Below are 15236 nucleotides of genomic sequence, written 5' to 3'. Positions count from 1 at the left end.
GATTCCCTCTTCCAGGGATCCAAAAGGTACTCAAAACTGGGTGACCCCACATCAATGATCCCTGCCTCCTCCTCCCTGGAGAACCTCAACTTCTGGATCCATTGAATCCCCTCTGTCTCTTTAAGAGCTGGACCTCCTGTTGCTGTGACCACAACCAATGCACACTGTGGCCGCTGCACTGGCCTCACAGATTGTTTGTGTGCATTGCACCTCTGAAATGTAGGTCTCTCTGGTTTGGCAGATGGTTGTGCAGGTCTACACCACTGGTCCCGGCCTCAGCAGTGTTCTCCGCACTCCCCGTCCTCTTCCAAAGGGAATAGCCACTGCTGGTGTTAGCAGTTTGGAGGTCGTCCCTACCTCCCAGTTCATATATAGCCTTCTAGGCTGGCAATCTCTCTGCTCCAACTTCAGCAACATGTCACGGCGGTGCCCACACTGGCCCCACACTCACAGCCGCATGGATACATTCAAGCATCTGCCACATACCAGTCCAAGATGCTCCGTGTCCCCTCCACTGCACAATGCCAGGCTTCCTTTGGGCATCAATTGGACTCCTGTGTCCAACAGGGTCAGATTCTGAGTCTCAGTCCACTCTGCAAGCTCTCTGCCAACACACCATCTTGCTCCTCTACACGTGTGTTCTCCTCAGCTACACCTGACGGTGGAAGTGATGTCTCAGCTCCCTTACTCCCCTTGGATTGGCGGCCCACGTCCCCAGACTCGCTGGTTCTCAAGCGGTGGCTGCTCCTGCTAGGCAGATCTCTTTGGCTCGCTCTCTCCTGCGTGGTACAGTAACCCCTTCACTGCTGCCATAACACTGCTCAGCCTGCAGGACTGACACTGCAATGCAGATTGCATTCCCTGCCACAGAAACACATACATCTGCCTCTTCTGTCTTTATTTAAGCTCCGGTTACACCTTCTAGTTCACAGGTCAACCGAACTCCCCCACTGCTGTTGGAAATTGTCCTGCTGTGTCTGACTGCATGGCAGGCATTTTCTTCTACAGCACATGTACTGACACAACCCCTGATCACTGCATCCCAGATTACTGCTTTCTTGACCATAACACGAAAGCACACTTGCACTGATCATTGTGAAGCAGACATTACTTTCTTTGCTGACACTCCAGCACTTTATATAAGAAGACATGGCATTTTTTTGGGTATCTATCCTGTCGTTGCTGGTAGCAACCACTGCCGTAACTCAGAGCAAAATCCCAGATGGCGCTCCCAAATGTAGCACTGTCCCCATAGGGCTTGCTGAGTGTTGACTTCTTGGGCCTCCTTCTGATTACCTGCAGTTGCTGGGGGTTTTCACATATCCCTCCATACTCCCCTTTTGCTCGTTACTCAATAAACAGTCCAGGGTATTTGGTTTTTGAATTTGTTGTGGATCTTGGAGAAGGTAATAGTGGGATAATCCACCTGAACTATTCATAGTAGATAAGTACAACTCTCACTTGGCCTTACCATATTATTTGTGGAAGCAGACACACTGCTTTTACCATACTGCCACTTGTATGGAACAATTAAGTATTCTTGCGCTCTCTAGCAGCAGACTTGATGCAACTACTTTATCTTCAGGACACTCTCTAGCATCCCCTTAACTGACACCTATCCACTGACTCTTCTACTTGAAGGGGTGGCCCTCACAAAACAGGCTTTCAGGCCCTCAGGTCGACTACCCAAGGCCGCATGGCAGCTTCTACAGAGGAGGGACAGCCGCCCCCTCCCTCCGGGACCCTGCTCTCCAGTCAAAGACCCCGAACACATGTACCCTTAGCATTTATACAGTCACCCAGCAGGCACTTTCCTCTGCCAATCACCAGCACTGTAACAATGCCTGTGCCCTCACAAGCTGAGCTGCACCTGAGCATCATGAGCAGACCCTACCAATGGATCCTGCTCCCTGGTAGGCAGAGATCACTATAAATTTACCTGGCAATCTTCCTGGTAAGCAGAAAGACCCAAAAAATATACTCTCTTCTAGCACCTACCTAGGAGGGTGCTACACTAAGAAAAGAGAATAGCAGCATATTTGAGAAATCAGTAAATTAGAGTAACATTGTACTAGCTGTAGTATTATAATATTATTATCATTTTCTAGGTATTTGGGAGTAAATCTTCAGGGCAGTGTTGCCCAGTGCAGGCACAATACCAAGGTAAATTGCCTCCAGATCTATCAGTTTAATTCACAACAATGCGCTGAAACAAATTAGGAAGTGCTGTGCTTTTTTTCTAGCACAGCAAGTTGGATTACAAGTCACCGCAACACACTGTAGTGCATAAAGACAAATTACATCTAAATTTGTAACATTTCAGTTGAAAAAAAAAGGATATAGTGTCATGTGTCATACAACACATCAGCACCGCTTCCTCACAGCACCCAGTCTTCAAAGGGTATCACATTGTCATATAAACACAGTAATGGCTCCCGCTAGCCTGCAATCACATATACTTATAAAATCACACATAACTATGAGTCACACATTAAACAAACTACTTCAGATTCCTGCCCCTGATAAATCAAATCAAGTATATGGTCATTTATTTATCCCATACATTTCCTTACCAGGGTCAAAAGTGTCTCTGTACAGATAGCCAACTAAAGCCACAAGGGCAACAAAGCACCATCCTTTCATAATGTAGCCCATATTGGAAAGCGGAAGATTCACAGCCAGCTCAGTTGTAATCTGTAACACATGAATTGTGTGTGTGAAAGCTTTTTCTTCTGGTTTGGAATGCAGCCTAACAAGATCTAGAGGTGTCACATGGTCAAAGTTCTTGCTTCATAAAATGTATTGCATTGTATTAGTGCTCCCATGTCCTCGTTCCTCGAGTTGCATAAGACAGTATAATAACAAGCACACAGAGGCAGAGGCACTCTTGCCTTTTACATCCTTTGCTTTGATTATATTGGTATAAAAAAAAAGGAACAGAGATACTGGAATAATAGAAATAAAAAGCCTTTATTATCATTGTACAAAAAAGATATAACAAAATGTGAACATGACTCCTAAAAACAATGCATTACACACATAAACACAATATAACAGCCCACGACTTTAAAGCACACAAACATAAATTAAATCAATAACTAATATTATTGTAGCGCTAACCCCCCCCCCCCCCCGCAGGAGCTGCGTGGTATGATGGGTCCTCTGTTCTCTGCCTTGACCCCTGAAGCTGCTCACCCCCCACCGACACACTGGATAATAGGTTACTCACACCTTTGTGACTTAAGCATAGATATTCTACCCAGAGGTGTAACTAGAACCTTCAGGGCCCAGTGCAAGAAACCATAAAAGGGCCCCCCGGACCCCTGGCCAGGGCCTTTCCCTTCAAGCCTGGGGCTCTTCCCACTGATCCTGGGGCCCGTTACTCTAGTTGCGGGGCCCTTTATTATGGTCCCGCAGCGGGATCCTTTCATAAGTTCTGCAGTGAGCCCCCTTCCTGCCATCTTGGGGCCTCCCCCACAGTGGTTGAATGCAAGGGCCCGGTTGCAAGTGTGACCTTTGAGATCCTGGAAGTTCACCTATTGGTGTCAGTAGTTTTTATTTTTTTGGTATTTTAATTGTGTTATTTTTTATCATTTTATTTTTTTACAATGTCACTGACTATGACTCTGTCCATTCAGAAAAGGAAGTAGCTGGTAAATTACATATTTACTGACCCCTTTCTGGTTCTCTATTGTAATACATTCCCTGCAGCAGCCGGCAGGAGAGTGGAGGCAGCACAGTGGGGGGGGGGGGGGGCAGGGGAGCACATGGGCCCTAAGACAGCAGAACACAAGTAAACTGGATAGGGGGAGTAGCGGGGGCAGCATATAGAGGAACCAATCTCCTCCATTTTTTCTCCTGCAGCTACAGGAGGAAAAAGGAGGACAGTGATTTCTCTACATGCTGCCCCTTCCGCCCCTCCTATCCAGGTGTACAGGGGAGCCGCACAGGCCCCCTGGAGCTTGGGGCCCGGTTGCAATTGCAACCACTATAGTTCTCTACTGCTCCATGATAGTACACAGAAAATAGACCACAAGCAATTTGAATAACAAAAGTATTATTGAAGGGTTAGCAAATGCAATGCATAGAACAAATAAACAGTACAACAGATGTTTGGTGTTTTATATGTTGGTAATAGCCTGCAGCTATTAACTTACACCACAATAAGACTAAGCCCTATTACACTAGCCCCTCACAGTATCAGTAGGAATAGCATCAATCAAGGAAGCTAGGAAGCATAATGGCGTCAAGGAAACCATACTGTAATTTTTAGTAATACAGTAGCTATTCAAACAATGTTCCTGGGTGCACTCTACAGCCATAATAGCAGGTGGGTATATTCACTATTAGCAAAGAGGTATCCCTAGGAAAGTCTAAAGTACCTGGTGCCTGATTGTCAAGTTTGTTCGGCTTTCAATGGGGCCCTTCTGTAGCTGCTGCACATAAAGCGGTCTCTTTAAGGCCGTGCACAAAGGATGATGAGTGAGCAGTTAAGTAAAGGACAATCTCAGTTGGTAATAACTATGGGCAGCAAGTGGTTCATCTTGGTAGTTCAGCTCACTACTCCCAGTATACAAAGGATCAGGTCCAGTATGTTTGACCATCAGTGGTCCCAGAGGTCTCAGTCCTCACGATCAAGTCCTCTCTGTCGTAGCACACAGCAACAGGTCTCTCCAGCTTGGGTTCCAAGGCACAAGTTCTTCTGTGTAGGCAAGCACAGCACAGGTCCACTTACACTGATTTCCCCACACTGTCTGCCTGGTGTCCAGTGCACACTCTGGCTACAGGCCTGCACCATCTCTCCTCCGCGCTGGTCTCTTCAGCTCTGCTAGTTTGCCCAGGGAAAACGCTGTATCCCTCCTCCCCTGTAAGCAGGAAATTGTTAGTGTTAAAATTCCAAAGCCGATCCAATGCATTGTACTGTACTCCTCATGGACTACATTTTCCAGTGTACACTTTTCAGCCACATCATCTAGAAACAAGGGGGACAGAGCTCTGCAATTTCAAATCCTACTTTTCCTCTGAGACCTCGCAGCTGCCAAAAGGAGGGAGTAGGGTACAAAGCTGGCCGAACAACACAACGGCAGTGAGAAGAGGAGTCCACTCTAGTGCACACAGCCCAGCACTTCACGAACACAGCAACTCACTGGCATTTCAACAGGAGCCTGACAAGAGAGCCTTCCACCACTGGTCAGAGGGAGAGGGGTTGCCTTGACCATAGACCACTGATACTGGTAAGGCCCACCAAAGTGTGTCCGGGGGTGAGCCAGAGTTGCCCTCTCTGGAAAATAGAGCGGTGAAGGTTGACAACTTTCTTGAACCTCTCACACCAATTTGTTATGGGAAAACTGTTTGGATGGGCTGATCGCTCTTCTTGCTCATTGCTCCCTCTTGGGTGGTGGAAGGGATGACTGGCTATCTATGCTCTGCAAACAAACTATTTCTGGGAGCAACATGGGCCAACAGTTGTGTCACAAAGCTTGTGTTTGTCTCTACAATCAAGGGACTTGTCTTGGACCCTGGTGGCTGTTAACACACAACAGCCAGTGTGTCAAAGGTTACTGATCATTCAACAGTTGGTGGATTAAATGACAACTGCAAGTAATCGTCACAGGGGTACTTCTCTTCTCCGATGCCTTGGACATATAAGTTTTACAAATTTTGCAGAAGCTTATATTTCAAGTACTAGCTGTAAAAGTCTAGAGTCAGTAAAGTCATTTGAGTCAAGAAGAGCTCTTGTGTAAATTCCTTCCACTAACACGAATACCACAGGGGAAAGGCCTCTTAGCTTTTCAGGAACCTGGATAACATCAAATGACGTACCAGGCCTATAAGACTGGACTAGTTTCCTTCTTCCATGGTGACCCGAATGCTGCTTTTGATGAGGTTTTGAAGACTGATGATCACCCCTCTCTTGAACAGTATGACTCGATACATGAACAGGTTTCCCCAGTGGTCTCTCTGAAGAGACAGAAGGGAAACCTCATAAAGATTCAGGTCTATTACTCTTCCTTGTATCACAATGCCATCAGAAGCTGCCTGAAATAGTCGGGCACCTATCAGACTCTCTGGAATTTCTTTGTGGCTACTGTTGGTGCTCTTCTCCATTGGTGGATTTGGGCATTCACGTTTGTAATGGCCTAAACCTCCACAATTGTAGCGAGTTAATGAATCTGCTGGCGGCTCAAAAGGAGTATCTTGAATTATCTTTCAAAGCTGCTTGCTGATTCTTCCTGCTAGCAGGGTCACCATTTCCTTCAATTGGGACACTTCCACTTTCAGTGCAGCAATTTCTGAGTTGATCTCCACCAAAGTAGACAACCTGACTTTAGCAAAAGATTTTGATTACAAACTCATCTTTTTATTGTCTAGAATAGCTTGTTCTTCTTGCACAGTCCTAATTAATTCAGGGTTCTTCAAGATTCCACCATCTTCTTGAGTTTTCAGCTAAAGCATGATAGGATCAAAGGGCTAAACTCCCTTTAAAATATGTCTCGGCGGGAACTTAATCTACTGTACCTTTCTTCAACAGTAGCTGATGTATTATCTTGTCATGTATTTGGACAGCTTCCCTCCTCAAACTGGTAGGTATTGTGGCACTAGGGAGATCAAACTCAAGCAGTAGGTGCGTTTACAATTAGTTGCGCCAGTCCAAAACTGTATTTTAGGGCATGGCAGCCACTTTGCTATCCTCAGACCTGAGTATATAACGACCCTGCACACTTGTGTACTCACACAGATCGCAGGCACCTGGTAAAATCCAGACATAGGACTGAGCCCTCATTCACACTAGTGGCTAACCGATGTGGCGCAGCAAAGTCAGCGTTGCACCGATTGGGACGCTCCCGTTGCCGGCAATAGGCTGTGATTTGACATGCAATTTGACCTGTCAAATCGCACCGATGTGGACTGGGGCTAAAAGTTCCAATCCATAATTGCAGAATCCAGAGAAAGCCAAAAGCATAGCTTTCTCTGCTCAGAAATGATAGTCCAGAACCTCGCATTAACCCTTAATGCGAATCCTGTGCCACATTTTCTTATATTCTCAGAGTGACAGGGTCTCTCACTGTCACAGTATGTTCAAACTGGTACATAAGGGGTTGGAGGAGTACTCTGTTCTCCCAAACACATCTTAAAGGATTTTGAGGTAATTACAGTACAGTTTGGTTTGCTGGGCTTCAGGTTCTGAATGTCTGCAAGTGCAGACTCCCTTAAACCCTTGGTAATTCTCTGTTTCTTCTGAGCCTCAGGAATGTCCTATACATCCAAGGCTTGCATGGCTTGCTCCAGCCACTACTCAAAACCCTCTCCACTGGTAGGCACTTCCTGGTTACCTGAAAAGACCCTTGACTTCCAGTACCCGGATCCAGTGTAAGTTGGGCTTGGGCTACTCTTCTGACACTTCTCCATGAACTCTCCAAGAGTGGCAATGAATTCGGGCCCCATCAGGTGCTGGCAATGCACCTCCTTCTGTTGGAGTTGCCTGACTTGTGTCTTCTGTTGGAGTTTCCCGACTTGTGCTTTCTGGGTTGACATCTGGCACTTTCAGCTGAAACAGGTGGGCTTCAATGTATTTAGTAAGCTGCACACTGGCCCCTTGGAAGCAGGCAAGTATTTCCCTTCTCCACTCTAGTAAGACGTAGTGAGAGAGGAGGTATGATCTGCTCTCATGTCCAGTATGTATGCTCTTTAGTCAGGATCTAGTGCAGTTACTGCTTGACAGAGCTGCTCTTCCGTTCAGGCATTTCTGGGAATTTCGACCTCCACACTTGACTCCCAGAGGCTATTTACCTCCTTGCACCACTGAGCTTTAGCAGCAGTATCCATGTTAGCTGTCTCTAGCTTGTTGCCATGGCTTTTTTCTTGCAGAACAGAGGTATCCTGGACAAATCCCCATTTGAGGGAGGGGGCTGCTTTGTATGAATGGTCGCTAGTCCTCTGCCTTGACTCTTGAAGCCGCTTTATCCCTACGACACACCTGGTTATAGGTTACTCATACCTGTGTAGCTTAACTCTAGTACACAAAGCACATCTCTGGCGGCAGGGGGAACTTCATAAGCCAGCAGGTACCTGGCTACATAATAAATATAATGAAACATTTTTAAACATTATTTAAACATTTTTAAACATTAGAAAGTCTCAAACTTTTGTACTTATCCCATGTATTTTTTTCTTGCTATTAACTTTTTAAGTAACATTTAGTGCATTCATAGCCCTGGGAAAGAATTTATCTCTAAATCTATTTGTCTGTACTTTATTATTCCTGTAACACCAACCTGAGAACAATGTTTCAAATAAAAAATGCCTGGGGTGCAAAGAATCCTACAAAATACATTTTGTTCTACGCAGGCCACAAGAACGAAAAATAATCAAAAATGTAGAGCTGACAGCCAATCATTTTTTGTGCGGTAATAATGATTTTCTGCAATGCAGTCATGCTAGCTGTTGAGAAACTGGCATACCACACCAAAATGCAGAATACTCTGAATAGAAAAGCGGTAGATGCTCACCAGCAATTTTTCACCCATACCATAAAGTCAAGTGAGCCCAAAGACATTAATGCAGATCACTTAGAATCTTGGGACGTGTAGTCCAAAACCGCAGTCATGTAAAGGAATAACTGACTTGCTGAAAAAAAGGTTCCAACAGACTTTTAGCAGCAGGAGGAGCAAGGAGGGGGTTTTTACTGAATCGCCCAGGGAATACTGCTCTCTTGTTGCTGTGGAAATCCAGGTGAACACAGCCGAGGGGCACCTATCTGTAGGCAGGAGGTCAAGACCGCCAGACTCAAAGCTAGGAGAGAAGACACTGGAGATTTAACAGCCCTATCAGTAATGCTATCTTTTGCAGTTGCCGCCGAGAACCTGAAATATTCATCTTACTCTCTCCACTTCAGCTCACTGAAGAACCCAGTTGCCAGGACAAGGCTATGGTGGCCCTCTCAGCAAGGAGAGCCGGTCACCACCTCCTGGGAGTCAGTGAGAGGGCAACTGACCTGCATTTACGCTGCTAGCAAAAACTGAGCTGCTGAAAGCAGGACATTTAGTGCACCAAAATCATATCCCACTTTCCCCAAACCCCCCCCCCCTCCACACATCTACCAACTCCATACCACCCCTTAACTACCCTAAGCTGTGCCAGCACATCTGGATTGCATCAATGGCACCCCTTGCTAACATTGCTCAGCACCTCTCTCTATTTGACTGCATGCAGGTTAAAGCAGGACCTTTACCCATAACAACTTGATAAAAAATAATGTTCTTTACCAAGGAACATACATTCCACATTATTAATTATGCTACTAAAATTAGTGTGTACTGTAAATTTCCATCAGCATTGCTCCTGTTTCTTCTTGCTGGAGGCAGGGCCGGCCCTACCATGGGTCCCAGGCGGCAGTTAGAGAGGGGCGGCCCCCGGCTGCCTCTTCTCTTCTTCGCCTATCGCAAAAAAAAAAAAAAAATTTCCGCGGCTGGCCCGACATGCACACTGCGCATGCGCCGCTGCCGCTCGGCAAAGCCCGTAAACGTTTGACTATTTCCGGGAATAGCCTAACATGTATTAGCGGCGGTGGCGGCGCATGCGCAGTGTGCATGTCAGGCCAGCCGCGGACGTGTTGATGCGTGGAGCCGGGCGGCGCCATTTTTAAATTCTAAGGTGTAATGTTCCGGTACCTTTGGTACCCTAAATTACACTTTCCACAAGTGTATGCGCCCCACCATTTACTTTTGGAAAGGTGCGCATACACCTTTTAAGACTGGAGCTGTCATCACCCAGCGCCGGACTAGATGGCTATTTAAAGCGCCGGTTCTCACTCACATGTGTTCGTTCAAACACCCTTACCTGGATGCTAACCTTGCTTGAAGCTTCCATGCTTGCAAGCTTACTTCGCTGACGGAACCTCGCTGTGCTGATCCCTGTATCCCGCTACTGGATCATCCGCCTCTCCTGAACCACCCTTCGGCTGTATCGCTAATAGTGCTAAGTACCCCGCAGGGGAATTCTCTATAAAACTTATACTAAGCTTACACTATCTAGCTCTGCATAGTAAAGACTGTTTATCACATCTGCATAACTAGATTGCTAGCTCTTGAGACTACTGCTACTTTTCTGCACTGGGTTGATCTCTTTTGTATGTCCACCTGCTATTCTATCATCTGCTATCATACAACATTGCTAAACCTTCCTGCATCCATCTGCTACTGTCTCACCTTCAAGTGTCTATCACCTACCACCTCCACTCAACCTATCCCTCAACCTTCATCATTGTGTTACCACATACATAAAGTCACTCTAGGAACCAGCTTGCTAATTGTGTGTATTTACTGGCTGAAATAAGACCTTCCACACATGATGAGTCATTGAGGTTGGGAATGGTATCTCAGCATATCTCTTACATGACTACTGAAGTGGAACTATTTCTGCAGCTGAAAATCCACACCATATAAGAAACGCAGGAGCGTTACAGATTAAACGAACCAAAAAATGGATTCAGCAGAAATAACCACTCAGGTGACACAATTAAAACAGCAAGTATCTGCGTTAATACACGCACTTGCTGAATTAAAAGAAGACAATCAGGCTCTGTCGCAGCAGGTAATTAGACTGACACAACTTACCTCTGACAAGTAATTAAAAGGGATTGTATACCAGCGCTATGGAGTTGTACTGAATCAGGCTCAAATGGTGGTGTAAGCTGCCTCCAACCTACCTCTGAGGCAGTAAATTAGAAAAAATGCAAAAGAGTTGGACCCGGCGCTACCACTTTAAATCGTGCATGTGCAAATTAGAAAAGTGCATATAGTGCTAAAGTGCACCCAATAAGATATAAAATATAAATTATAAAATATATGTATAGTATATAAAGTGCTACGTGCTATTTATGGGCTGTGCTTAATGTGCCACATTGTAAACATCATATGTTGTACATATAAAGTGCCGAGTGCTGATAATGCCAAGAACCACGTGTAGTGATTAAGGAGACAAATAAACAAGCAAAGTTATGGCGTTGGTGGATGTCCCACCAGAAACACCGCTGCTTACCACACTCTCTCGGCCAATGCCTCGACACTTCCTGGTCACTAAAATAAAGGATAAGCCTCCATTGCGTAGCATATGTTATGTCAACCAAAATAACGTAGCATCCACTCACAGTTAGGGAGTTCACTTTCAGCTTGAGAGGTGTTCGCCGGACCGCTTCCGCGTTCCACCGGCTCAAACCACCGTTCCTGGAAGTGACGTATTGACGTACACAAACCACGCCCTACGCGTTTCGTCATACGACGTCATCTGGAGCGTGCCATCCATCACTACTCCCGGTCTTTTTATAGGCTGGGATGCCGCCATCTTGGTGCACCAAGTTTGAGGCCGAACACGGCGGCCATCTTGGTGCACCTATCCCGTAGCCTAATGATCTTTATTCATCATGTGAACTCCCTTCATGCTGTGTTTGCCGTACATATAAAACCATAAACTTTATTAAAACAACAAGTACGACTAAACTTAAATGCCTATTGGTAATTAAAATGGGATGAAAAATATAAAAAAGAGATGTGCTAAAGGTGATGTGTCTGGCTTAATCGGTAGTGAGCCGATGTCCAGTAGTGCCGTGATATAAATAAATAAAAGAATACTCATTAGATATTTTTATTGAGTGACAATGTGATCTAGTAATGTGTGTGGGTTACACTTAGTAAGTACGTGGGCCGATGTGTCTGCGCAGATGGTGCTAGACTATAAAGAAGAAAGTGCCCATACATGTACCAATCTAATCGGTGAGATAGAAATCGTGCTGAAAAGGAATTTTCGTGCTGAAAAAAAGGAATTTTCGTGCTGAAAAAAATTTCTTTTTCTGTTGTTTTAAAACCAACACAAAAACAAGAACAAAAACCAAAAAACAGGTTCTTCCATGAGTCCATCCGCTGAAATGTAGGTCCATGTTTTTGTGAACTTCCATAAAAATAGTAATAAAAATAAAATTAAAATAGGTGAATATACCAATCTATTATACATCCAGGCTTTTCCAGAGGACCCAAATAATGTTATGCGGGAAAAAACATATAGATTATAAATGCTCCAAGGTAGGTAAAAATTATATATATATTACCTAAAGATATGTGGAAAAATATATATAAAAAATATATATATATAAAAATATATATATAAAAATGTAAAAATTGTATCTCTAAAAAACAAGTTTCTTTAAAACCAAGGAGCTGTGATACAAGTAAGAGAGGACTGAATTCCTTAAAAACCTAAAAAACCCAAAAAACCCTCATAATGAGGGCCTATAGGGAGGTATAAAGGATTAAAGGAGAATCAAAGGGAGAATCAAACCAGGGGGGCACAAGCCTTAAAAGATTAAAAATCAGTAATAAAACAGTTCAGATCTATGTCAATGTTCAAGCCTTTTGGTTGAAGGGTCTGCATCTGATATATCCACTTCGTTTCGTTCCTTGATACATCTATTTTCTTGTTACTTCCTCTCCAGTTGTTTTTTATTTTATCAATGGCGTAAAATACCATTACGGTGGGGTCTTGGGAATGGTGAAGCTTGAAGTGTCGTGACAGACTATGCTTGTCAAACCCTTTTCTGATATTCTTTACGTGCTCCCTGATGCGGACAAATAGGGGTCTGGTGGTGCGGCCTACATACTGTAATTTACAGGGACATTCCACCACATAGGTGACATGAGTGCTTGTACATGTGATGGTTTCCTTTATTTCATATGTTTTTCCTGTACTATGTGCCATAAAGGAAGTTGTTTTTCTTCTCTTTTCCTTAGATGTTCTACATGGGAGACATTTTCCGCACCTAAAGAAGCCCTTTAGGCTGGTTGGAAGGTTTATTTGCTTAGGAGGATCAACAACATTGTGCACCAGCCGGTTCCTAAGGTTTGGTGCTTTTCTATATATGAAAGTTGGTAACGTCATTTCCGGTCAGGAACTTCCTGTATGTGGAACGCACGCCAAGAGCGGCGCCACTTGCTTTGTTTGCTATATGCCATTTTAACTCTTTGATTTTGTAAGTATTCAATCGCTTTTTGGGGAATAAAATTATACCTACGTACTTCACGATGTATGGCCCTCTCTTTTTTTTTAATGGTGTTATCGGGAACGATTTCAACACGGAGGACACATCGGAGGAATCCCACATCTGATCCTGGGCAAATGTGCAATAAAATCAAGGGCTTTTATACAATCTAATTCCGGTGAGTGGGGAACCAAGAGGGCACCTTCACCTTATAAGCACCTTTATTTACTTGGCACTTTGGCACCTTTTTGGATCATTAATAAGGACTTTATTCCACTATTTTTGCACTTTAAATCTTACACTTTGAATGTATATTTATTAATTTTTTTAGTTTAATTATGCACTTTAATTTATTACTATAGGAATTTATGCACTTTAATGTGATTGATATAATTTATCATTACATATTGAATTTACATGATATAGATTGGTTTCATTTCAAACAATTTTTGTCACTAATTTGTTGCTAGCGCTGCATAAATTTGTTTTCATTCAAATCACCATCCATGTATTGACTCCACCAAATATAAGAAGTGCCAACTCACCAGAACTAATTGTTGTCTAGGTTATAGGACAGCAAAAGCACATTCAATAATCATAGATTTTCTTTATGAAGGTACATCTGATATTCTATGGATGTGGTAGATCTTCCAAACTCACAGGTGAAAAGAGCTCAATCACGTCAAGTCAGGCAGAAGGATTACCTATCCTGTAGAAACATGCAATCACGGATTGACCTTTTCCGGGGCTCTCAGTTCACTTGATAAAGCGCATAGCATGAAACATGTAGTCATGGCAACCATATAGCTTGTGTTCCACCCTGGTTCCTGGTATTTCCCCGCAAGTGGCGCCTGTCACCACTACGGAACTGCAGCGGAGTCCTTTCATCCTCGCGCCGGCTGGTTTCCGGCTTTGTGCACACACTGCTCAGCAGTCCTGGGAGACTGACCTCCTCGCACTTGTGTTGCTTGCTGCCAGGTGCCCTTGTCCACTCCAGCCCAGGGGGATGTAAGCATTTTATGTACTTTGTTTTTCAGGTATCAAAACCAATAAACTGTTAAACCTTTCTATTCTGGATGTTCACCTAACTTCCTTATCCATTGCATCCCGGTGTGGTTCATGGGCTGCCTTCCTCATATACTTTTGTCCTGACACGCCCCCGCTGCACAGCCATTCACTAGGAAGCTTAGTGTACTGCTGCTTCTCCCCCCCCCCCCCCCCCCCAGTTCTTATGCAGCTGAAAACAGAGGGAATGTGATTGCTTATATTAATTAGGTATTTATAATATATATATATATATAAAATGTGTTGCCCTTCATTTCTATTTTAAACTGAATGGGTTGTTTTCCAAGGTTGTCGTGCAGACAAGACTTTTTTTTTCCTATGTTGAATACTTGCTCTGGGTCTTTTCACACAGAAGTGCTAAAACTACACCCAGCTATCTGACATTTTCAGCAGGCCAGCAATGACGCCCCTCACATTACTCTTATGACCAAAGTTCCCAGCCTACAGCAGTAATAGCACATATCAGCTGCGCCTGCGCTACACAGCGCACGATGTTCTATCAGAATACCGCTACCTATCAGATTCTGCAACCAGAAGTGACGTTAGGACAGGAAAAACTGCGCATGCGCCATGCATTCCAACATGGCCACTATGCGTTCCAATTTCTTTCCTAATGTGACAGAACACGAAGCAGCGGCGGACATCTTACACCCACGGATGTCTTACATTTATTTTAGCAGTAAACTGACCTTATAGACTGACTACCAGTATTACATTTCTATTATTATTGTAATATAGTAAATATAGCAAGTAACGTGCAGGTAGAAGGTGGTTGACGGCCATCTTGCTACACCCATGCTCAGCGACAAACTGAATATATAGTGAAATAGACTATTTCACTTGGGCGCGGTGAAATAGTCAATTTCAGTATATAAGGTGAGTTTACTGCTAAAATCAGTCTGAAATCCAAAAACATGTCTGCTGCTGTTGTTGCTGCTGCTGCTTCGTGTTCTGTCACATTAGGAAAGCAATTGGAACGCATAGCGGCCATGTTGGAACGCATGGCGCATGCGCAGTAAGTTTTCTCGCACCAGCCGACTCTGATAGGACACACAGCACAGGACAGCATACAGAAACCAGAAGTAACCGCGCCTCCTCTACGCCACGCCCCTCTCACTCGATCTATCCTCAAGATTGCCCA

General features: G+C 44.3%; 1 protein-coding gene across 1 annotated transcript in view; it reads right to left on the bottom strand.

Annotated features, from left to right (window-relative positions):
* HSD11B1L (hydroxysteroid 11-beta dehydrogenase 1 like) overlaps nt 1-2755 on the bottom strand; it is a 54517-nt gene extending 51762 nt beyond the window's left edge. The window contains exon 1 of the mRNA XM_082243915.1: nt 2574-2755. Coding sequence (XP_082100041.1) covers nt 2574-2655 — 82 coding nt within the window. The 5' untranslated portion in view covers nt 2656-2755. The remainder of the gene's footprint in view (nt 1-2573) is intronic.
* Between the last annotated feature and the right edge of the window lie 12481 nt (nt 2756-15236).

The sequence above is a fragment of the Pelophylax lessonae genome, assembly GCF_965119305.1.
Source record: "Pelophylax lessonae genome assembly, chromosome: 1".
NCBI lineage: Eukaryota > Metazoa > Chordata > Amphibia > Anura > Ranidae > Pelophylax > Pelophylax lessonae.
Note: the sequence above shows the minus strand (reverse complement) of the source record. Positions and strands in the feature narration are given on the sequence as shown.